Source organism: Aspergillus aculeatus (assembly GCF_001890905.1).
Source record: "Aspergillus aculeatus ATCC 16872 unplaced genomic scaffold ASPACscaffold_14, whole genome shotgun sequence".
NCBI classification, from domain to species: domain Eukaryota; kingdom Fungi; phylum Ascomycota; class Eurotiomycetes; order Eurotiales; family Aspergillaceae; genus Aspergillus; species Aspergillus aculeatus.
The window spans coordinates 814084-837195 of record NW_017962989.1 but is presented as its reverse complement, the minus strand read 5'-3'; the positions used below and the strand labels follow the sequence as shown (position 1 = coordinate 837195).

Here is a 23112-nt window from a genome sequence, read left to right as displayed (position 1 = left end):
AAATCTTGCGTCGGCTTCCAGATGTCGCCATTAGATCAGGAGAGCACATCAGCTGGTTTCTACTCATATACTTACGCGGTAATATAAAAGGATAGCATATTTCTAATGGGAATTTATAGTCAATCCACATGGTGTCTGATATGCCTTCATATTTAAACATGGTATGCTCAGATGCAAGCCCCGATCAAAGTATGCTACCTATGTACATACATCAACTCACCACTATATATTCCCCCAATTACTTCTTCCCTGCAGCTCGAGCAATGCGCTTCTGGACCTCTTCTTTCGTCAAGATCTTGACGGCATCCTTGGAAAACACGTAGCTGAGACCGGACCAGATCGTGGTTCCGGCAACGAGGTATCTGTCTTTGTCAGCATGTACCTTTCCAGTGAGAATAGCGACCAAGAATTTAGAAAGAAAAAGAAAGAAAAAAAAAGTTAACCCGAAAAACATACAACAGAAGGGATTCGCTGGTGGTCACCCACCCAACTACTAACCTCCCGGCGTGTGGCTTGAGTACGGCTGAGCGGACGGGAAGCCCTATTTTCCACACCCTGTGGTCGTATGTGCTGGACACTCTCCAAGTACCGTTGTTATGCCGCACCACACAAACAAAACACAACCAACAACAAAAACATAACGTGAAGAGTGGCACTCACTGAAATGCGGTCATGGCTTCCTTCAAATGCCACGCATCAATCACCGTCTCTGGAAGCACGGGCATCCCGATTGCGCTACCCACGAGAAGAAGCTGCAACGCCGTGTTGACCTTGGAGACTGTCGTGGGTTTGACCTCGGCAGACGGGAGAGAAAAGTCCCAGTACCGGGCCATGGTCTTGGGCGGAGGAAGAGAGATCCATCGGTAGTAAATGGCCGAGAGCGCCAGGCCAACGTCACGGCCAAGGATAATGACGGCGAGCCAGACTGTCAGAAACATGTCAGCTTTCCTGCCTCACAGCTGATTATAGTGAATCGTCAACTGCAAATGATGACTTACCAGGAATCGACCCATTGACAGCCAAACAAGCGACACCGATCGTCATCAGTAGCTTGTCAGCCATGGGATCGATGATCGTCCCGATGACCGTCTGCAGGTTCCATCGGCGTGCAATCCAGCCATCCACAAGATCTGTGATGCCGGCGTATGCGAACAGACCCAATGCAGCCGTGTGGTGGCCCTGCACGAGGAAGTATCCTACCAAAGGAGCCGCAACTAACCGGGTGAGAGTGAGGATGTTGGGAACAGTGTAGATGTTCTCGTGGGTGGTGGGTCTATGGATCTTAGATAGAATAGCCGCAGTTTTGGACTTGGGCTCAGTGCTGTGTTTATGTCAGGATTCGACGAGGCACAGGTCATCGGTATCGTCCCCCCCAAGTGGGAGATGATTCAAGCCAGGAGAGAAACCTACTTTTGGGTCTCTTTCGGGTCGGTCGACTTCTGCGCCGACCACCGTCTCTGCTGGACAGTGATCCGTGCCCATTGCGACGAGTCCTTTGTACAGAGACTACTACTTCTCTTCATTCGTAAGCTAGACATGGGTTTAGAACTCGACTTTCGGCTGAAGTAGGAAACAAAATCGCACCTTGCCTGAGTCAACGGCGAGCGACAGCCTGGCGCGAGGGCCGAGAAGCTACGCGCTCCAGCTACTTGCAGCGTCTGCGATCCTTTCCTGGGCACGGAGCCATGTCCGAGAGACGGGAATGGGAGCACGCAAGGCAAGCGGGGGAGTTGCCTAGAGGCCCGTATAGACCCCTGCAAAGCCATGATGATTGCCATGATGCGGTTACGGTATGATAGGACCTGGCGCAGAATGCACGAATGGTGAATGTATGCGATAAGTGCGTTAAGACAGAAATGCTAGCACGAAACGAGAGCAGTCATATCAGATGTCGGATTCCAAGGAGATCTGGTCATATAACCGTGCGGTGAAGACGGAATGCAGTACACCATGTAAAGCCTGTGGATAGAAGTGCTCAGAATTGCAAATGTTTTGATCGTGTTCCAATCTGTGTCAAAGAAGGTGATGTAATTGTATATTGACCTTCACAAGCGGCCAGATTATCCGATTCCCGGTAGATTCCCACGCACGTGAGGTCTCGGCTTAGACGGCGATAAGTGTGATCTGAGGACCAATTGCCATCCACGAAGCGGCAGCCCACCGACTTGGGATGGCCGAGTGGTACAAATGGGGTCGAGGCTCGAAATGAGCTAGTAGAGGGGATGGAGGAGGTTGTATACATGCTGATGGAGACCCGTGATGGGAGAAAATGGCATCGGAGAAAAGTTAGTCCGCGGTCATGTGATTATATATATAATAGAAGGCATTCTGGCAACGGATGACCAGGATCTTATTTATCCTCATCTGAAAATCAGGCTGTTGGTGTCAGACACAGTAACAGGCGAGTCAGTGACTCTTATAGAAAGTAATTTTCCTACATACAGCACGTTGAAGAACTCAATCATCACCCCGCAACAATATATACCAAAGCTGAGATTGGACAGAACTATGGGGAACTTTGTCTTTCCTATTTGCATTGAGTCCTCCCAAAGAACCTCAGTCCACAGCTTGGGGAACCAAGTAACTGATCAAGACTCCACAAGCTGGCCAACTTAGCAAAAAGTGGGTGAAAGTTGACAGTCCGCAGCGAACACATACATGCATCCTCCGACCCAGCCTAAACACTAAAGAAGAGAGACTTTGGCCCACCAAAGCTTGGAGCCATATTACCTCAAAAATTAATGTCTGACAGTGAAAAGCACACTGGACCAGCCTGTACTGTCTCTTCCAACAAAGCATTGAATGCCCGTCATTACAATGTCCACTATTGGTAGCAAGGAGCCGAGAGTTTGCGATTTAGATTAAAGAACCAACGCAAAGCAGGGATGATCACTCACTGACGCAATGCCCGCTGTCAGTATAGAAAAAGTATATATGTTAGCATGAGCGGTTATCAGCGCATACACTCAGTGGGCTATTGAGTTGAATGGCTGCAGCCCAAATTTCCTTATCCCTCTTGTAAAGACCGAGAAGAAGACTTGCGACCGGAAATGTAATCTAGAGGCTGTTACCATGAATAGAGAGTTACTCCTTAAGCGAAGTTCTTTGCGAGGCCAATATTGCAGCCTCAGAACTGCTATAATCTTGGCTGAAGCGTCTGACTGGCGTATATGAAACTCAATCGTTCGAGGAGTCTATCGATACGAAAAAAGCCCCCTGAAATAAGGTCTACGTTGATAGACACCATACTGATTGGATATCGAGCGGTATCTCAAGTCGGCAGAGAGTCACGACAAGAATACCATCGCACTTTTTCCGCAAGTCTTAGAGCTTACCTTTCGTACAACACGCGCAAACATAGACCCCAAAGCTCATATCTTATGGCTCGTTTGTCTTCCGAGATCCCGTACAGTCGGCTCCGTGCCTAGAGCTTGACGTGGAATTCAGGCAGGTCTCCTTCCAAGCTAGATAGAACATGCTGACCATATCCGCGAGAAGAGAACAAGGGGCGTTCAATGTTCAGGCTCTTCAGAGGTCAGAGGCTAGCGCCGAGAAGGACACTTCATCCTACGACTGCCCTGGGCTCGGCTTCTGGCAGCCTTTCGGTCAGCCATGAAGAACGAACGCAATGCTTCCAAAAGTACGGGTTGCGCACGACGAACCACACCATGCAAACGGAGAGGGCAGCTCGGAAGAGCGCAACCATGGCCTCGCCACTCTGTTGTGCTCAACATAAGCGGAGCCCTACAACATGCGGTCAAGATGTCTGAGACATGGACACGACGCTGAAAGGGGAACGGGCTAATCCGAGATACCCGAATCATGAATCCCGTTTGTTCATTGACTGTCCCTAGGGGCACAATGGCCACCGAATCCCGATTAGAGGGCCTCCGTTTTTGATCCTTGTATGCGTGTTGCAGATATTCAACCCGGCCTGACTTGTTCCTCCCACGATAGATTTCCGAGGCCTTGCTCCTAGTGACGTAACATATGCATTTTGAGCCGTCACGCATTGCTTAGAATGTAGAGCTCTCAGCCGTGTTGAGAATCCGTGCATGCGTGTATCTGCTCCACTTTCAACCCACACGAAGAATTGCACTGCGCACATGACATGAAGCCGTAGCACAGTGGTGGGAATATGTTCCGGTAGTTGAAGGACTAAAACCGGTTTTGCTTCGATTATATCGATCGATAGTCAGTATAACTCGTTAGCCCACGCAGCTAGCTTAGGTGCTACTGTGCTAATAGCCCAACGACTGCATGGTAGACATGCAGATATGCGATCGGGATTGCGACCAACAACAACGGGGACTCCGATATAGTGCGGAGATCCCGTGCCTGGTAGGGAGGGGCGTAGGAGCTAGGCAGAAAGCCACGACGATCCGCAGCAATGCTGACAAAAAGCTCATCGTGCGTCGCGGTGCTGCAAGGGTAATGTCCATAGTACCATATATCCGAGCGCTCTCCCTGCCAGGCCCAATGCCCAACATGCCGGCTGGCTTGCCTGCCCGCTGGGTAAGTCAAAATGTTGACAGCCATGTGATTGACACAGCCATCAGGCACGCCCGAGCAGGACTGTCACACCTAGGTGGGCTGATCAGCCCCCCGGAAGTATCTCTCCGCGGGGGGGGGGGGCGATGTGAACGGGTGTTCCGGGTTTACAGGAGGAGACATTGGACGTGGATCTCTGGACTGGTCTAGATATCCGTTAGTCTTCAATCAACTCAACCGGTACAAGAACCACTTGCTCCCTGCCATCGGATCAGAGACCAGGGAGAACAAAGAAAGAGTAGATAGAGGAGAGAAGCCTTGCTTCGTCCTGCAGGCAGGCTGAGCCCATAATGTCAGTGCGCACGACAATCCATCGTCGTATGTACCTCCGTTGCAGATTGGGTATCCACACAGGGCGCAGGAAAGATCGGACTGTTGACGAAACGGGATAAGCAGAAGTGACCTCATAAAATCTTGGGAGGATCGTCTTACGCAACGCGAAGACAGACGAACAAAGATCTGAAGGCGATCCTAGCACATACCGGCTGGAGATGAGGAGAGAGGGGGAAACCTGTCCAGATCAGATTGGCTTTGAAGTTTTTTTTGCCCCTTGCATCTTTCTTTGTTCGAAGCGAGTGAGCGACAGCTGGGATCTCGGATCTGACAATATCCACCAGCGGACACATTGAACTAAACTCACCTCAGACAGGCAATGGGGTAGGAGACTTTGTGACTACCGTAAGTTAAGTTAGTAAGTACCGATAGTTATGAGTAGCGGTGGGAATATTACTTACTGTACTCCGTACGGATTGCGGTACTTTCAACCGAGGAGCTCCGGTTCAGGCCGATCGTGTCAAAGTGGGCTGACAAGCCGAGACTGGAGAGAATTCACCATACCTACTCTGTACTCCGTAGGATGCGCACCAATGCTAATACCTGGAGAAACGTCCTTTGTTGATAATCTCTCTCCGAGAATGTGCTTCAATGATGAAGATGCTCGTTCACCGGAGGTTTTTGGTCTGCCTTTCTCGGACAAGAGAGGTTTGTTGTTTTGTTGTTTCCCGGCGCCTTACGGAAAGCAGTCATGGAAGGGTTTCCCCAGGCCACTCACTGACTTGCTGAAGCACGGCTCGCCGAGACCGGACAGACCACCCGATAAGGTTACAAAGACCCTGAACTACCATAGGAAAAGACTACGTACTTGATGCCAAAGGGGTTGATGTTTTCGAATCGAGGTAGATTCGGTATATACAACGAGCACACGACTCGCCAAATCCTGCAACAAAATCTCCAACTCCACACTCACAAACCACTCATGTCACTGATTGTGAGTTAGGGAAGATTTGCGATCTCGCACAAAGTTAATTTGACACCTACTGCACAGAGACGAAGGTTCAAGAATGAGCCTCCTCCTATCCTGCAGCCAGCAAGCAAGTAGCGGGGCAACGCTGCATTGGCAGATTGAAAGAAGCTACCTAGTATCTACAGTACGGGACTTGGCAGTTAATGGAGGGCAAAAAGGAAAATCATGTTCATCGTTTATCAATTCATAGTTCATACTAGCGAGAGCCCATGAATCCTCCCTGCCCTGGAACAAGCAGGTCATGTTTTGAGTCTGCCTAAGTGCCCGTTTAAAGCTTAATTACCATGGCCGGCCCTTTTTATTTTTTTGCCCTTTTTTTGTTCTGTTTTTGTAAACATTAATTTCTTCACACTTCAGTGCTAACACTTTATTCTCAGTGTCTTCTGTACAAATTGTTGATGATCAGCACACATCCCAGGCAGCATAGAATTAGGACCGCAGTCATGCCCTAGTATAATCGACCCGGTTCAGCATGCCGCATATTGCCCAATATCATCATCTTGAAAGAAAGGGGGTTCACAGCCTATATTGAAACGAGCTATAGATTCCCACCGTATTAAATGTCCATTGATCTACAATTAGCAGCTCGAACCAAACTAGTTCCGAGTCCCGGCCACCAATTCATGCGCGGGTCCCCGGTGGCTGTGGCTCATGCTACTAATGCAACCCGGCCTTTCTCCCTTCAGAAACGCCGTGAGAGAAGTGTGTGTGTGTGTGTGTGTGTGTGTGTGTGTGTGTGTGTGTGTTGAACTAAACGAGCGCTCCTATCAACATGGCACTCGAGTTTCTTGGCTATGGCTAGCTCGGTCGAAAGACCCTTTTCTTCTCTGATGGCCCATAGAGAGAGGAAGAGGAAGGAGGCTGGAACGCAGCCTGAACGCCACTTCGAAAGGCTGGAAGACACACTAATCTTCTTTCCTTCTTCCCTTCTTCATCAATTGGCTTGTACAGGAGGAGCAAGCGTCAAAGTCTCCAATTGCTTGCCCCCTCTCCCTTCCTGTCCATGCGGATAAATGGTACGACTGTCTCCAGTGGAGCGGACTCCAAGCCAGAAAATGTATGCAGGTAGATCGCCAGTTTGAACCTCATGGGAAGAGGGATTTTCTCTCTCTCTCTCTCTTGCCAGTCCTTCTTTTTATGTCCATGTGCTAGTACTACCTCAGCCCGCGTTCTTCCATGCAAGTCCTCGGGCTACGGTGTACTGTACCATGATGCCCACTAACCCCTTGTCGCACGCTATATAATATCGGCCTATCGACAGGGAATAGAGAAAGAAAAGAGCCATCAATGTGAGAGCCTGAGAGGAAGATGGATGTACACAGTACGCACTGCATTCATTTCCAACCCCACTTTCACTGGCGCTAACGTCGAGCTTTTCTGTAAAGTCCGACCCCTAAGTGACTGCCTAATTACTAGTCAGGACTAGAAACCAATCTAGGATTTACAAGTGCGTACTGTACCTTACTACCTACGGCAACACTAGTAAGGGTTGCACACATGGATCTTGGTGATGGACGCTACCAGGCGCGGTGCCAAGACCCAGGCTAGGAATCCTTCTGAAATAACCGATGACATCAAAGCACATTCTTCCAGGGGGTGTGACAGGAAGCCGCACCCAAGGGAGCCAGGCGATAGGCTCAAGCGGGATGGACGGATTAGTTAACGGAGGAGAAGTTTGAGGAAGGAGTCCTAAGTCCGTTATTAAAAGTCCTAGACTAAACGTCCTTGGAGAAAGGGACAAGGAGGTCTAGGACGGGCTGTTGTCTCGAAGCTGTCGCAGAGATTTCCGTAAAAGTAATAACTTTGAGACACGCGCAGGCGCCCGAGCCACGTTTTTTGACTGATGGTCGGGATCTGGATCCCTGACTAGAATGTGGGGGATAGAAAGCAGAGTGACGAAGGCAAGCAGTGGTAGACTAGTGGGAGGGGGAGGGCCGTCTAGTCTTGATTAACCTGGGCTAGGATGGGAATTTTTTTTTTCTTTGGCGTGGCTTCTGAAGGGAGGAACCGGTGCATATGACGAAGATATGATTGTGTACTAGACACTGTACTATAGTTATCTAGTTTTTAGGAGGAGTGGTTACAGGGCTGGAAAGCATACTCCAGGTTCAGCGGGCTCAGCTTAAAGGACGGACTTAGTTGGGCACCCGGCTCAATCCTACCTAGTACCAGTAGGGCATACACCGCCAGCGACACACCTCGTTTGTTAGTGTCGGTTACGCGCGGCTGATAGAGCGCTCGCTTGGGAATGCAAGCTGAAATGAACGTGTAGGCAATGGAACCTCCCTCCGGTAGGAGGGGCCAGCAACCAAGAGAAAAGGAAGGAAAAAGGAAATGAAATAACGAGAGGCAAAAGAAAGCATCAAACAAGCAAGGGGGTGGTGCCTAGGAACAACACAAACAAGATCTAGAAGCTTGCGCTGACTGGCCTAGTAGCCTGGAGGGAGGGACCACCTACTCTATCGGGTCCAGATGCATGCTGGATGGCAAAAAAGCAAAGACCGCATGACTAACCCGCGCCATCCTCATTTCATAAGTTTGGATTGGTCGAGAGACTCGAGACCGGTGGCAGGAATAAGGTACTACGAGTAAGTTACTAGGTAGTCTGGTTGACCATGTGCGAAGGTAATGATGAATGGCCTATGGAAAATTTATCAGCATATTGTGATGTGCTTTAGTTAGGAGCAACGCTAAGAAATACGACTAAGTTCTAGCTGGTTGACCTTGGGATCAACACTGCATCATTAGATGAAAAAGCCACCATCTAACTCATGGTTAGTAGTCCGTGACAAGTAAGCGACTAGCCACTATTAACCTAGCTCCTTTTCTCTCTCTTTGGATGGAGTCATCAATGCTACACCAGCACTAGTTCGTCAGACTAAATAGCCTAGCAATCTTGCGGTCAGTTATCTTGATCGGCCACATGGCCATAATTGACATTGATCAATTAGTCTCGCATCCTCAGAAGGAAGGTGGTTTAGTGTGCATGAAACGATGCGCAACTGTCAGGGCGTAGATGCTGAGCATTCATTGTCAGCTAGTACTCCAGATATCCGTGTTTTCCGTTAGCTTGATCTACAGTACTGTACATACGCCTGCCGGTTGTGTACGACAGCAGTACTCCGTAGAACAGGACCTCTTCTCTATTATCATGAAAGGGTTTCAAGAAGACTGCTGGTGTGTGTCACCCTCAGCTTTTATACTCTCTTACCCTCTTAGGTGAAGCGAAGTATAACTTGAATGTAGTAGTTCATACAATCAAGATTTTGTGAGACCTGCGCAGCAACTGTGAACTGTGAAACATAAAGACAGAGATTCTAAGTTCTGACACGGTCCAATGTTAGTCCTTATCACCAGCAAAGATGGACTGCTGATGATCATTATTCTCCATTCTGCAAGACCCGCTCACAGAGTGTGTACAGCTCGGACGGTGAAGTGTACGACAGATTATACCAACCACCCTACGACCGACCATTGAGCGACAACCGGCCGATAGCACAAAACAATAAAATGTTCAGGTGTGGGGGAAACAAAAACAGCCGGTGACAATTGCAATTGTTGGGGGGAGAAAGAAGAGCGGTCGATGGCTTCGGCGTACCGAGGATTCCCTTTGGGATCACCATTGAAAAGGAAGTAGCCAAGACCCTATGGCTAATAATAATGAGAAGATAAAAGAAAGCCAGCCAGTCATTGACCTGCTTGCCAATTGGTGTCCACCCGTGGGTTGGTTATCAAGTTAGTTACTACTAATTCAGTACATACACAAACAGTCATAGGTACGGAGTAATCCGTAGTTCTCCTTGATCCATTCTATTTTCACCATCTGGAAATTGTAGCAGCTGCGAGTCAAGAGGTCGACCGAAATAGGAATTGAAGCAGCCTGAGGCTCCATCTAGCGGATACCTCTCCGTCAGAGGCTCAGCAGGTTCAGCAGGTTCAGCAGGCTCAGCGCTGACTTTCTCCGCATTCAACGACCACGCATGAATGCTTAAACTTGTGGTTGATCTCAAACCCGCCCGGACGAGCACTATCCGGAACTATTGCCAGCAGTGGATCCCTCGTTGGAGTTAGGGCCCATAACATGGGAGCGGCCGACCGCGATCACCATAACTGGTTTCACTACAGTGACTACACCGGAGGTAGTTACAGATACATGTACTTCGTAGTTATTCGGTCCGAACACGACCCTCAATTCTGGAGCAAAGTCATAGAAAAGGAAGGACGCTAATTTGACCGTCTCTCAATCTTCCCAGCCCGCCAGGTACTTGGTACTTAGTAGCAATCAAAACATCCAAGCCTTTAGCTGGTACCTGGCTCGTCCAGCCCCGCTTTCACGCGGCGATAATTTAGGAAGTACGGAGTAGTTTACCGGTAACTAATTTAGTGACTTAGTCGCTTCATTTCACTCACCATCTCAAAAGCTTGGAACTTGAGCCTCCGGTCCTATTCCTTAGATTGAATATTCCTCTAGTACTTAGTCGTAGTGGATATGCTGCAGATGATCATGCCGAGTATCCACGACGCCCCAGGTACGTACAGGTACAGTACGTGTGCCGGACTAAAAGCGCAGCATGAAGAAGCAATGTCAAATGAATTTAAACTGATAGTCGCGTCCGCGTTTGGTGACTGATCGGAGCTTTCACAAGAAACACCAACCTCTTGACATACCAGCAGTAAACTATGGGCCAGTAGAGAAATACATCGTAGTTCTCACGAGCCTTAGACACCTTTTCCCCAAGGTTGACCCGCTCCCTTTCTTGGAAGACGACCTCCGGGATCGAATCACCTTGCTACACGAGCTAGAGTCGAAGTGTTGTGCATCCTAGTTCCATGCAGGATAACAAAGCTGGGAGCCTATCGTCGGGATGCCCATATCGAACTTACCACCGCCTCTATCTTCCTCGGGAACGTAGGTCACTCGCAACCCGCGTATGGGATAGAAGGCTCTTAATTAGCATGGATGGGATTCGATGGCAGTTGTGGACGAGACCGAATTGTGCACAGTTGTGACTACTGGTTTTTTGAGTGATTGGATACTTGTGGCTGAGTGTTACTGATGGTCGGAAGCAATTGCCAGAGCATACTTCCTATCCGGTGTGCAGTGCTGCCATGCATTACTCGAATAGGTCTCTTGCGTCCCGCGTGCAGAAGAGGCGTTCTATACTGTGCCCTGCATGGATCCCTGATTCCTGGATAGGATCACTAGCGAGACGCTGTCGACACCCCTTTGTCTTCTAGCAAAACCAGTCACCAATAACACCAGCATTGTTGAGATTCCATCTCGCTCTTAGATCAATGCATTGCTTGTTGCTTTTTTTGTGGTTACTCTACTCAGGTTCCCATACCGAATCTTCTCCTTTGGATACAGGGGCGATTTGATATACCTAGGTTGCAATGATAATAACAATCTTCTTACTTCTTCTCATGTTGAATAATGGTGGAAGAAAAGAAAACGGCGTCGTTGAGAAGGCGCTTGACCCAGGTTGTTAAAACTGTTAAGTTGTTAAATTACAATGATCTACTATACAGTACCGGCTAGTACTAGTTGATACTAGTGCGGTGCTGATGAACTCGTGTCTGCTTTACATCGCCCCGTTCTGGCCTCCTTGGGCGGACATTCTTAGGAAGGAGGGGATGATCGCCTGTATCGCCTGTAAGATCCAGTCCACCCTGTCATTGTGCGGCATTTCTCTGCTGAGTGGGTAAAATGTCAATTGGGAGCGCCACATCCTTCTTTCACTCGTCCTCTGCTTTTTGCCATTCATCCTTCTGCCCGCCCCTCCCTTTCCCAAGTTCCCCTTCTCTCTTTCGTCCGACTGGAGTCTAGGGAACTGGTACAGCTAGCGACTAGCAGTAGTCTAAGGTGCTCCGTACCACTCAACAAATCCCTTTCTTTGCCTTGTCTGTCCTAGGACGATCCGCTCAACCACCAACCCATTTCACCATCATGATCGATGGGTACTACACAGTACAGTGCTATTCACCTGGCCTGGCGTACTGTACTCGCCCAATCAAACCATTCCCTTCGGTGCCTGCCAATAAACCCCCAATGGGGTAATAAGACTCATGGGTTAAGCCGAAAAGTCAGAAAAATTAGCCAGTCTCCTTCATATCTTGTGGAGCTGGCTGATCTCCCAGGTCTGTGGTTCACCGTTCGTGGCGCTGCTCGATGCATTTGACGCTGAGCGAATCGCCAAGCGCTTATTTTCCTGTTACGAACAACTTGAACTGTTCAATTGCCCCCCTCCCCGTCCCCTCCGCCCGAGTCCTTCCCCTCCTCCCCCCTCATTAACCACCGCGCGGACGTGCGCAGTGCGCGAAGGGAAAGACATCCATCAGTTGACCAGGGAGAGAGGGGCACGTCTATCCAGTCAGAGACATTTGTGCACTGCTGCGGTGGGGACACAGTCTGAACCCGGAAAAAGAGGCACGGACAGTGTTTTATTCTATGGCACCGGACCCAGACCACTTCAAATCCGCCTTCCTTCGAACCAAAAACAATGGAAGAATGGATAGATGGATGGATGGATACGAAGCGACACGTACATCAACACTCGACCGTATGCAAATGGGCAATTGGAGACAGGCCCCGAGCACGCGCACTGCTGAGATTAATCCTCTTTGGCTGGTGCATATCCTCCTCTTTGTTTTAAAAGCCTGAACAAGTTTGCGAAGGACCACTGGTCACACGCGGTGTGTGTGGCTGGTTATTACATAGTACTGTACCCGTGACTTGAGTACCGGTAACTACAAAGTAGGCCAGGAGTTTGAACCAGCCATTGGCTTCTCTCTCCCGGCCGAAGCCGTCCCGAGGCTGTGGTTCCAGACACGAGGGGAGAGCAGCTGTCTCATGTGGCGATTCCCGAGTGAGAGATGCTACTGTACTGTATGTACATACTACCCAATGTATCCTGGATGAGCAGCACTCCGGACTATATGTGTCTTGACTCACCCTCATATAAAAGACCTATGCACCACTCGCTCAGTGAGATATTTGAGTCCAGCTACTAGTAGTCATAATACTCATAATCAACGGACAGTGATGCAACTTGGTCTCGTAACTCCAGCATATTGACTTGCCCATCGCTACCATGCCGTGATTCTTGCAACTGCCAGCTGCACGCAATGTATGCGTTATACCAATCTCTGTTATGGGAGTCTCCGGAAGCAGTCTAGTCCGCAGAATAGTCATTTCTTTAGGCGTTTCTCCCCGCGAGCTGATATCGTCTGCCTCCACGACACTGGGAGAAAAGGCGCATTGTCAACTGTCTCGAGGCTACAGACAACAAGAGTTGCCACAATCAAAATCTATCAAGGGGAGATCTCACTTAGCAAAGGTGAAAAGACCCTAGCAGTAGGTTCGGGGGAGCATGGGGCCTTGTTGCTGGCCCATTGCTGTCCCACCGCCTTCGGAATCGTAAAATGGACCTGTCAAACGAAACTCACTTTGAAGATCCCCGAACCCCAGATCTCGCTTGCCTAGTCGAGTGCAGGACAAACATTAAATAATGACGACTCAGCAGCTCATGGGGGCCGCAAAGCGAAGGCTATATACTCGTACATGTGTACGATCGAAAGAGTCTAGTCGATTCCAGATCCGCTGCCTTCCCCATGACTGAATTGAGTTTCGACAAGCACGCGATCGTCTGCTCACCCGCTTTGTCGGGTCGTCCCCAGCGGAGCTGCCGAACCCATCACAGTCCTGTGATCCATCATCACCTGTCTCTGGCCTGAGTTCTAAAAACTCTCATGATGCAATTGTACCCCCCGCTAAAACTGCGGTGATCTGGCTGTGGCCTTAAGCTTCCAACCAGGTGCCTCGGGAAGTCGACTCGGGCTGGCAGAAATCCCCATATTTGCACGATAACAAATAACACCACAGAAACGCCGTAGCTCTGGAACTGCTGGGGGATCTCCCGCGAAGGTTTTCGTGACTGTCCAATATAAACTCTAGGAACGACATCCCCTGAATCCTGACAAAGTTACCGATGATTCTAGTCGACCCAGCTCGAAACGCATTGATGGGTCGACAGAGCATTATGGGAACTTCTGGCTGTTCCCTCGCACCCCGGCTGTACTGTACATTACTACCTACAGTACCCAATGTGATCGTCATTGTGGGGGACGACCTGTCGCCTCTTTGCCGCTTAGGTTCTCCCTTCCACTTTTCCTTCCTTCCTACCCACCTCACGTCTGTCTCCACGTACTTCGTATCCATCGTGGCAGAGATGTCATGGCCCGTTACTAATGAATTGAGAGCGATTTCTCCGGTCGTCGACTGACTCGAGCTGCGCAACCATCCTTACCTTGGGCATTCCTGTTGGTGAGGACTTCTGAGTCTCTGCACAGATTCCGATGGAGGCTGACTGGAAGTTCACACCGATCCAGTTGGACGCAAAGGAGTCCATAGTCCGCTGGTGTGGACATCCTAAAAAGCCTCCATCCAAGATGAAGAGGGGTGATGTCCCTGCCCCAGCTAATCGAAAGACTACGGACCCTCCTGCAAAAGCCTTCCCAAGCAACATTCCCTCTCCTCTGATCTACATCATTGTTGACCAAAAGGACATGGTGATCGGACATCCATGATGCGAGGTGGAAGTTGGCTGGCGCACAGTCCCCTTCGCGCTCTCCCGGTAACGAATCGCGACCTACTTGTTAGTCGTTACAGGTCACCCCCCCCCCCCAATCGTTGCGTTGTCACCCACCGCTGAGCGGATTTCTGGGAGCGAACAACGCCGCCGCCGTCTCTTCGTCACCATGGGTTGAGCGCTCATTGGATTTGTTTGACTAGGAAGCCAGGTCAAGAATTCCTGGAGACTCAACCAAGATAAGCAGGCGCATAAGGACCTAGCATATGTGAATTGCTCCGGTGAAGAGCTATCGCTAAAGGGCATCTCTCAGCTATCTGGCGTGGCGTCTTGGTTAGTTCTCTCTACTTGCGTTGATCAAGGCTGGTGGGAATACTGGCTGGCAGACACTGGTCGGCGGCGCTGTTGGTCGCAGCCTTAGGCCGCGGCGGGCTTAGGAGTGCGTTTGCCTGTTTGGGACAGTCAGACTCCGTCCCGAACGAAGGAATAGAGTAGCCTGTCTCCATTCGATGTGTAGCATGGATGGATTCAATGCACTGTACATCAAATGGAGAGTCCTAATTCTCCAGACCCTCTTTCTGGGACCAATCTGAGGCCTTCCCGCTGCTACGCCATGCAATAATGACCCGTCCTTCTTCGCGCCGGAGATCTGAGTCCTTGGCGGCCGTTGCTAGTCTCACCCTTCGGTTCGACTGAGTTGTTCTCTCATTCGGGTGATTAATCAAATATGGAGACAGAATTAGTAGTCCTGGGAGGGTCGATCAACCCAAGATTACTTACCCAGTACCTCCAAAATACTGAAGTTGCAATTGACAATAAAGGGTGATAAATAACTAGGACATCACCATTTCCTCTTCATATATTTGGCTATGTGTGGAGCTAGTAACTTAGAAGGCGGGACGTCATTTAAATTTCTGATGTAACTGCTAGTAATCTTGGTGAGGTTTCGGGATTGCGATGCGAAGCATAACGATGAATTTTTTTTTCCTGGGCAGTGGCTGAGGGAACAGTGACGGGTAATGACTGCTTGAGTACAGCACCGGGTAGTCTAGAGTAGTGAGTAAGTTACGTTAGGTGGTAAGCTTTGAGTAAGTGACAAGTGATAAGTACAGTATATAGCTTAACTAACTAACTAACTAAGCAGACCACGTCCCATCTTCAGAGTTGAGCAGCAGCGGACTGAGTGTAGCAGTAGTTACAGCGGTAGTGGCATCATCAGCAGCAGCAGGCTCAATGACCGGTGCACATCAATACTTCGTCAGGGGCGGAGCCGTGGTTGGATGGGCTGGGCTCCACCCGCTGCAGCCAACCCCTCAATCAATCCGTCCGTGGATGTTCACGGGCCAAGCGCTGTTAGCTTAGCGAGAGGGGAATGGATCATGGATGAGGAAGTGACTGGAAACCAGCCAGGCTGATTGACTGACAGACTGACAGACAGACTGACTGACAGACAGACAGATAGACATCATGAGATGAGATGGTCATCCAAAGAGAGCGAGATAGTCCGATGCTTCACAATAAATTCTTCCGAAGAATGAATGATTGATTGATTGCTTTCTTACTCCATCATCCCACCATCATTCCAAGAAAGATCCGGTGACCTGCCGGGACACGATACAAGATAATCACTCCATGCTCACATCTCTCTCTCTCTCTCTTTCTCCCTCTCTACTCCAGGCGGCTCACACGCTCTCGCATATTAATGTGTGTATGTACAGCACCTACATAGTACCAGCAATGCAATTAGTTAGTTACCCGAAGACACAGCCTCCCCCTCCTCTGCTAGGCCTTCCTCCCAAGCCGATCCCCCTACGCACTAGGTCTATTTGTTTTATTTGATCCTCATCATCCCGCAAGTGATGCTAGTACTGCTACTGGAGATATATTAGGAAGTTAGGATTAAAGCAGGAGTGGGTGGGTTGGGTGTGGTCTTAGGATCTCATCTTAATATAATCAAATATAACTAGTACTCATGTATTATGGATACCCCAGTTCAAGAAGCTCCACCTTTCGCTCCCATGGTACAGGGGACGAAGACTATTGATTGCTACACTAGATCTACAACGATGGGCTAGAGTGAAGTGGAATGGAGATGGATGTGTGACTGGTACTGTGTACTGTGTACTGTACCCTGTAGAGATTGCGACCACCGACTTATTATGCCTGGTTCAATTGATCTGACAGCACTGCTGCCTCCCAGCGGTAAATTAATCACCAGCCACTCAATCCCATGAGTACAGTCAATAAGTACCATAGTACTCACTCATACTCTGAGTACTAATTTGATCGAGTCTCATTGGATCTGCAACTTGTAAATGTATCTCCCCCAAATTTACCTCCTACCTCTCCACGTTAATCCTTCGAGGTTCCTTTTAATTCCGCCCTTGGCCCCTTCCCGAATCTATCCGCTTTTTCCATCGTTCATCACCATCATCATCATCATCATCATCATTTCTCATCTTTTCTCTTCCTTCCCAGTGTCCATCACTCTGGTGCAGTACCTGCCATTAACGCCTCTAGTCTTTCTGGGTCTCGTTTGGCTCCTGTCGCATTCTACGTTTTATCTTCCTCTAACGATCCACTCTTCTTCCTTTTCGTGTAGTTTAATTCTCGCCCTTCTGCTAGTCAAACTCGTGTGCCCTCGTTGCTATCCGTTGTGTCGGGCGAGGCTCGTTGTTTCGTGTTTGGCTTCACTCGGAACACGGAGAAGACAAGCAGCAGGCGGGAGGAAGCAAGATAGTTGCGCAAAAGGATATCGAACGTCAAAATTAGCTGCTTCAGCTAAGGTTGTGTCCCCCAAGGAGCGAGGTGAAACGGGGTACCTGCTTTTCCCATCCTCGCTGGGTTGGCCTCAATTTCTTCAGTAAGTCAATCAGTCACTCTGTCAGTCAGTCTCCCCTGAACCAGGATTGAGGACTATGAATTTGCCTTTCCCTCCACTTGCTTGACTTCCATCCTCTACGCATCATCATTATGTATGGGCTTGAGTTGGGTTCCTGATTTGGTTGTTATGTTCGTTTTTATTGAGGTTGTAATTTTCTCCTGAACTTTTTTTTCTTATTTTTTTTCTTTTACTTCATCTCCCCCTAAACATCCTCGTGGATGATAATGTCATTAGTGAAAGTCGTGTGTCATCTATTTCATGGTTCCATATTTCCTCCCCAGTTGGTATTCTCACTCTCCTAAACTACTGTCTATTCTTGCTCTGCTCAATGTTCTTCCCTCTCCCTCTGCCTCTTTCTCTCTCTTCCTCCCTCTCTTCTTTCGCGGCTACTCTGGTTCTCACTTTTTTCGGTCCATGTAAATTCTACCCGGCCTGATTTCTCTGGATTCCGTCTCTATTTTTGGTTGTATGAATCATTTAAGTCCTTCCTTTTCCATCGCTGGGTGGGTTTGCCGTCTAGACTGTCGGGCCTTACCGTCTGGTCTTCGGGGGAGGGAGTGAGAGAGGAGCCTGGGAAGAGGAGCAGTTGATGGACCCGCGATGGGCTTCATGGGCCGGGGAGATCCACACTGTTGCCAGTCCTCTGGCGGGCTCGTCCTCCTCCTTGGGATCACTAGTTGCACCCACCCATCCGTCTTTCGTCTCTACCTCTTTGGTTCTGCTCGGACCTAGTCTACCAGTCTGGGTCGCCCCCCTCTCTTTTCTCCCCGCTGCATACGCCGGTCGCTCTCTCGCTCTCAATGACTATTCTGAGAGTAGAGCGAGCCTGCGCGCGAGGGGAATGGAAAGAGATTGGGGGAGAGAGGGAAATCTCTCCGGGCTACCACTACAGTCCAGTCAGTGTCCAGTGTCCACTGTCCACAAGAGTCCTACCTGTCTGCCTGTCTCTTGACTCTTTTAGCAAGAGTAAGACCCCGTCTGGCCGTTTGGCGTTCCCTGCAACACCCGCTCCATACCCGGCTCTGGTCTAGTCTGACTGGCCTTTCCACCCATTCATTAATGCCTGCGATGTTTCCTGGTTTTCCTGATCACCAGGAAGGGGGTGCCGCCTCGATCTTTTCTTATTTTTCTTTTTTTCTTTTTTTGATTATTCTTCTCGTCGTTTTTTTTATTTTTCTTATTATTATTTCATCTCACTTCCCATTTTATTTTTTTTGAGCTGAGGGGGGGAAATGATTTTTTACCCTTCCTTTCTCAATTAAAATATCAGTGGATGATTTTGATTTTATTATTTTTTTCCCACTTTACTTTTCTTACCTTTAGTCTCTTTCTCTTGGTTCATCCCCCCATAGCCATTACTAAAGCGCTACTCTAAAGAGAGAAGGGGAAACACCAGAGGCAGAGCAAGAGCAAAGCAAAGCAGAGCAGAAGCAGATCTTCTTACTATACCTTACTGGGAGAATCCACCAGTGAATCTGCCAATATTATATCTTTCCCCCGTCTGGGTTACTTTAATTCTATATCTCTCCCCTGCTGTGATCATCATTATCATTATCATCATCATCATCACCATTATCGTCACCACCATCACTACCTTCACCAGTGCTCATCTTTATACTACCAAACTACCACTACTTATATTTGTTTGGTTGTGTGTTCATCTACCTTTCTGTTCTTGTGCTACTAGGGTTGTACGTCTATTGTCCCTTCCTCCTACCATCGGAACTCACTACTTCCCCTCCTCACCTTCCACGGAGCATCTGGAACACTTTTTATTTTTTTAATCTTTATTTGCGTTCGGTATCTTTTTGAATATTCTTGTTTCATATGGCATCGGTGACAGTTGTGAACTTCAGTGTGGATAGATTGGCTTACATACCTGCTCCGAAACAGGCCTTGAACAGCACAGCAGCAGCAGCTCCTCCAGTGTAAGCTGAGCTGGACTCTCTCTCGCTCTCTTCTTTTACTTCTACTTCTTCTTCGTTTCTTCCTGATCAATTTACTCTTCTTTATTTTTGTGTGGGTGTGTTGGTGTTGTGTGCTTCTTTGCCCTTTTCTCTCTGCTCACCCACCCACTCACTCACTCACTTTGATTGATTGCTTGATCGCTTGATCGGCCATCAATTGAGTTCACCATTCAACCCTGGACCAAGCGACTTAAACTCCCTGTCAAAACGGGCTTCGACTTGCCAGCAGAAAGCTTGGGAATTGCCGCAGCTTTGGACTTGGTCAGGTTGGAGAGTCAACCTCCCTACACCTCGATCCGATCGTTATCCGTGGAACCGCAGCTCCAGTCGACCCAGAAAGTCGCTAGGGCCAGACGCTTGCTCTCTCTCCAGATTCCCACCTTTTCCACCCTTTCCACCCTTTCCACCTTTCTTTTACGAGGAGTGATTTGAGAAAGGACGGGCCCGTGCTCGCTGTCGATCCGGGTCACCCAAGTCTGGTGGTCCTTAAACTCAGCTCAAGAAAGAGGGGGATTTTAAACTTGCGCCATCGACCCTTTTCTACGGTTCGCCCGTCGACTGTGAGCTCTTTTCGACTCTCGACTTGTCATTCTCTCCGACTCTTTCCTTTCCTTTCTGCCCACCACCAACTGCTTCTTACCTACTCTCTCTCCTCCACCACCACCACCCCCCCTCCTCCGACCCAATCCCCTTCCCCCCGCCTACTCTCTCCTAAAGGTTAATTTCGCCTCCCCTCCTTGTTTCTTGGTGCTATTACCTTGAAGCTTTGCCATCTTCTGCTTTTGTGCTTGTGTGCTTGTGTGCTTGTGTGTCTCCCGCATACTGGCAAGACATCAAATAGTGGAAGCGAGCACAAAGTCCCGAGCAAGCCCTTTGGCAGCTGTTATCCCGAGTTCGTTCCTTTTACACTTCAAATCTCCTCACGGCTGTTCGTTCCGTTTCGTGCTTGGGGAAAGCCGAACTTCCATTGATAACATCCCGGTCGACCTAGCCGTGTTGCTGGGAAACCTTGATCTTCGGTGGCCTTAACTTTGATCCGATTTACCTCCTGGACCCCTTTCAACTAGGTTCGAACCTTCAAACAAAGGCAAACAATGGTCAACGGCACCACCACGGTGTTGGAGCCCACCTTTATGGGATATGTTGCAACAACACAGGATGCGCTGATTCTGTTCGAAGCCTGTCTCACAGGCGTCCTGCACCATGTCCCTCGTCGCCCCCACGATCGGGAACGGAGCCACCTCGTTCGCAGTGGCAGCGTCTTCATCTACGAGGAGAACTCGTCGGGGATTAAGCGATGGACAGATGGGGTGACTTGGAGTCCCAGTCGTATCCTGGGCAATTTCCTGGTGTACCGAGAGCTGGAGAAGCCCTTTCCGCCAGGAGAGAAGAAAAGAGCGATGAAGAAGGCCAATCGACGCCCGGTGCCGTCGACGCGACCGGGGGAGCCGTATCCGCGACAGGACAGTAACGGAGGCTATTCTCCTTCCTCGACAACCGGGCCTTTTGGCGATAGACCGCACCAGTCCGACGTGGAACGTGCGCTGGTGGGCTCGCTGGTGGATTCGTACGGTTTTAAGGATTCGGGGTTGGTCAAGAAGACGATGAGCGTTACGGTCTCCGGAGTGACGCATCACCTGGTGTCATATTACAGCGTGGAGGATGTGATCCGAGGGATGCTGAATCCGCCATCGATGGTCGAATCGTTGAGATATATCCGGCCCCGTGCAGAACTAACGCAGAAGCAAAGCTTCCGGGCCCCCATTGATGATTTGGAAACTGGAGGGCTGGAGAATCCGAATGACCCGTCGCATGCGCTATACGGTTACCGACCTCACCTGGTTGCGCCTCCAGGCTATGCAATGACGAACTCGCATCCCGAATTCTACATGCACGCGCCTTATGCGGCGACCCATCCGCCCCAGTCCACACCAATACCTGGATACTCGATGGGAGGGTCGATCCCGGCACAATCCGCCCCCAATCCATATCTGCCTGCACCATCCGCCCCTACTCAAATCCCACAGAAACCGGAGGACTACACGCAGTTCCGACAGCCTTCGTATGGCACCAGCTTTGATGCGCTCGGCCACAACCCTCTATCCTCGTCAATCCCGTCGGTTCTCAACACGGCCATGCCGAGCTCCTTGAGCGACCGCAACCGATCCCATTCCGACCACAGCCCGTCCGCCTACCGCAACTCATCGATATCCTCGCGCAGCGTGGCCACGGACGCAACGTCACCGATCGATCCCTCGACTCCTGCTACATACTCGCGGGGCGGGAGTTTCAGTCTGGGCCCGCTTGACGGGTCGCATCAGCATCTGGAACAGCGGGGGCTGGGGGGATTTGACCCAGGCATTTCGCGTCGGGAGTCAGGCCCTATTCCTACGCCTTATTACACGGGCGGGGACCGACATCAATATTACGTGGGGGCCACGGCCCCGGGCGCACACGCCGGGTATCCAGTGTCGACGTGGACCACGGCAGCACCCGCGCAACCTCAGATCTGATTTTCTCTTTCGTCTTGTCTCATGTTGTATTCGCTCGTTTAGCCTTCACTTCTCCCTAACCCACTTTTTTTCTATACGATTGTTTTATTCTCCAGAAGGGCGGCAATTTGGGAATAGACTATGCATATATGCTGTGGATGATTACCCGGATGAAGAAATCGCTCTAGAGGAGGTAAGGGCGGCTTTTTTCTTTTTCTTTTTCTTTTTTTTTTCTTCTTTCTTTGATTCCTTTGACTACGATGATACGATGCAGATCAAAATACCTATCTCGTCTTTCTTTTCACTTGTTCACTGGGGCTTTTGATTTTCTGCGGGGGTTTTCTTCTTTCATGTGGTCATGAGCAATGGGTTGGCTTGGGTGGCATGGTCCAGGGGCGGTTATCTGAATTCATTCTTTGCTTGTTGCTATTGCCATTACTATTTAAGTTGCTGTTGCTGGATTGATGATGATCATGCTATCATATTCTTAGTGTTACATGTTACATAAGGGCCATGGGGTCGTGTACATTGAACAGCAATGATAGGTGCTATCAGCTTGGATTGATGTTGTAGTTGACTGGAGATTGATCTTGCGTCTTGCCTGGTTGCATCTTTGGTTGCATCTCTTCGATGGGTGGATGAGGTGGGAGATTGATATGATGATAGTCTTCTTTTTGTCCAGTTCCTTGAGAGAAGTGTTGGACACTCTGGTCCAACTTACCCACAAGTAAACCAAGTCAATCGAATGGTCTCATTTCGAGCCAGCCATGCGATTCTCAACGCTCCTATTCCTCCCCCAGTGGCTAGGGGGGGGGGGGAGGGACTGGAAGTCAGATCACTGAAGGAGGAGCCGAGTACTACGGAGGGTGATCACGCTCAGCGACGACGGACCCAGCGTATCCAGCACATCCGGGCCCATCATCCTTCAGAAAGATGGTCGTTCGCTCCGGACTCAGCGTGGCGGCGGTGGTCGGGAATAAGGTGGCGACGAGCATCGCAGCCCCTTCGGCTGCCAGACTCATCTCTGCTCCGGGGGAACACGGGGAACATACTGGGGATGGGTAGAGGGTGAGCTGTTTCCGGGTATCTATCTGTACTCCCCGGAGAGGATGCAGCGTTGGTGGCCATTTGGCACCGATGACTTCCAGGGGATTGGGGCTAAGCAGCTACGTCTGCTACAGTACAGTACGGTCCCTACAAGCATCCAGACTACGTCTCTTGCCTGAACCCATCTCCATCACCATCTCCATCCCAAAACTGGAAGTCGAGCTAGCCCCATGAACCGTTCCACCAACCCCTCCACTGGAGGCACCCTGCACTCCCCCCC

The 23112-nt window shown here is 49.8% G+C and overlaps 2 protein-coding genes across 2 annotated transcripts; one reads left to right on the top strand and one right to left on the bottom strand.

Moving 5' to 3' along the window:
* Positions 1 to 94: 94 nt before the first annotated feature.
* ASPACDRAFT_124199 (cardiolipin synthase) lies at positions 95 to 2224 on the bottom strand. Its single transcript, XM_020196722.1, has 5 exons — positions 1585 to 2224; positions 1411 to 1530; positions 999 to 1321; positions 661 to 925; positions 95 to 362 (listed from the first exon to the last, which is right to left on the bottom strand). Exons 1-5 carry the CDS (start codon positions 1764 to 1766, stop codon positions 239 to 241), a joined length of 1014 nt encoding a protein of 337 aa, XP_020053637.1. The 5' UTR covers positions 1767 to 2224; the 3' UTR covers positions 95 to 238.
* A 17786-nt stretch (positions 2225 to 20010) lies between these two features.
* ASPACDRAFT_80749 (camp independent regulatory protein) lies at positions 20011 to 22306 on the top strand. Its single transcript, XM_020205722.1, has one exon. The coding sequence runs from the start codon at positions 20388 to 20390 to the stop codon at positions 21804 to 21806; it is 1419 nt and encodes a 472-aa protein (XP_020053636.1). The 5' UTR covers positions 20011 to 20387; the 3' UTR covers positions 21807 to 22306.
* The last annotated feature ends 806 nt before the right edge of the window (positions 22307 to 23112 follow it).

Coding starts and splice junctions, on each gene's coding strand:
- ASPACDRAFT_124199 (XM_020196722.1), bottom strand. CDS start 1,766: ATGGCTTTGCAGGGGTCTATACGGGCCTCTAGGCAACTCCCCCGCTTG. Junction 1,531..1,584: donor TCGCCGTTGACTCAGGCAAG/GTGCGATTTTGT, acceptor ACCCATGTCTAG/CTTACGAATGAAGAGAAGTA. Junction 363..660: donor GAAGCCATGACCGCATTTCA/GTGAGTGCCACT, acceptor TGACAAAGACAG/ATACCTCGTTGCCGGAACCA.
- ASPACDRAFT_80749 (XM_020205722.1), top strand. CDS start 20,388: ATGGTCAACGGCACCACCACGGTGTTGGAGCCCACCTTTATGGGATAT.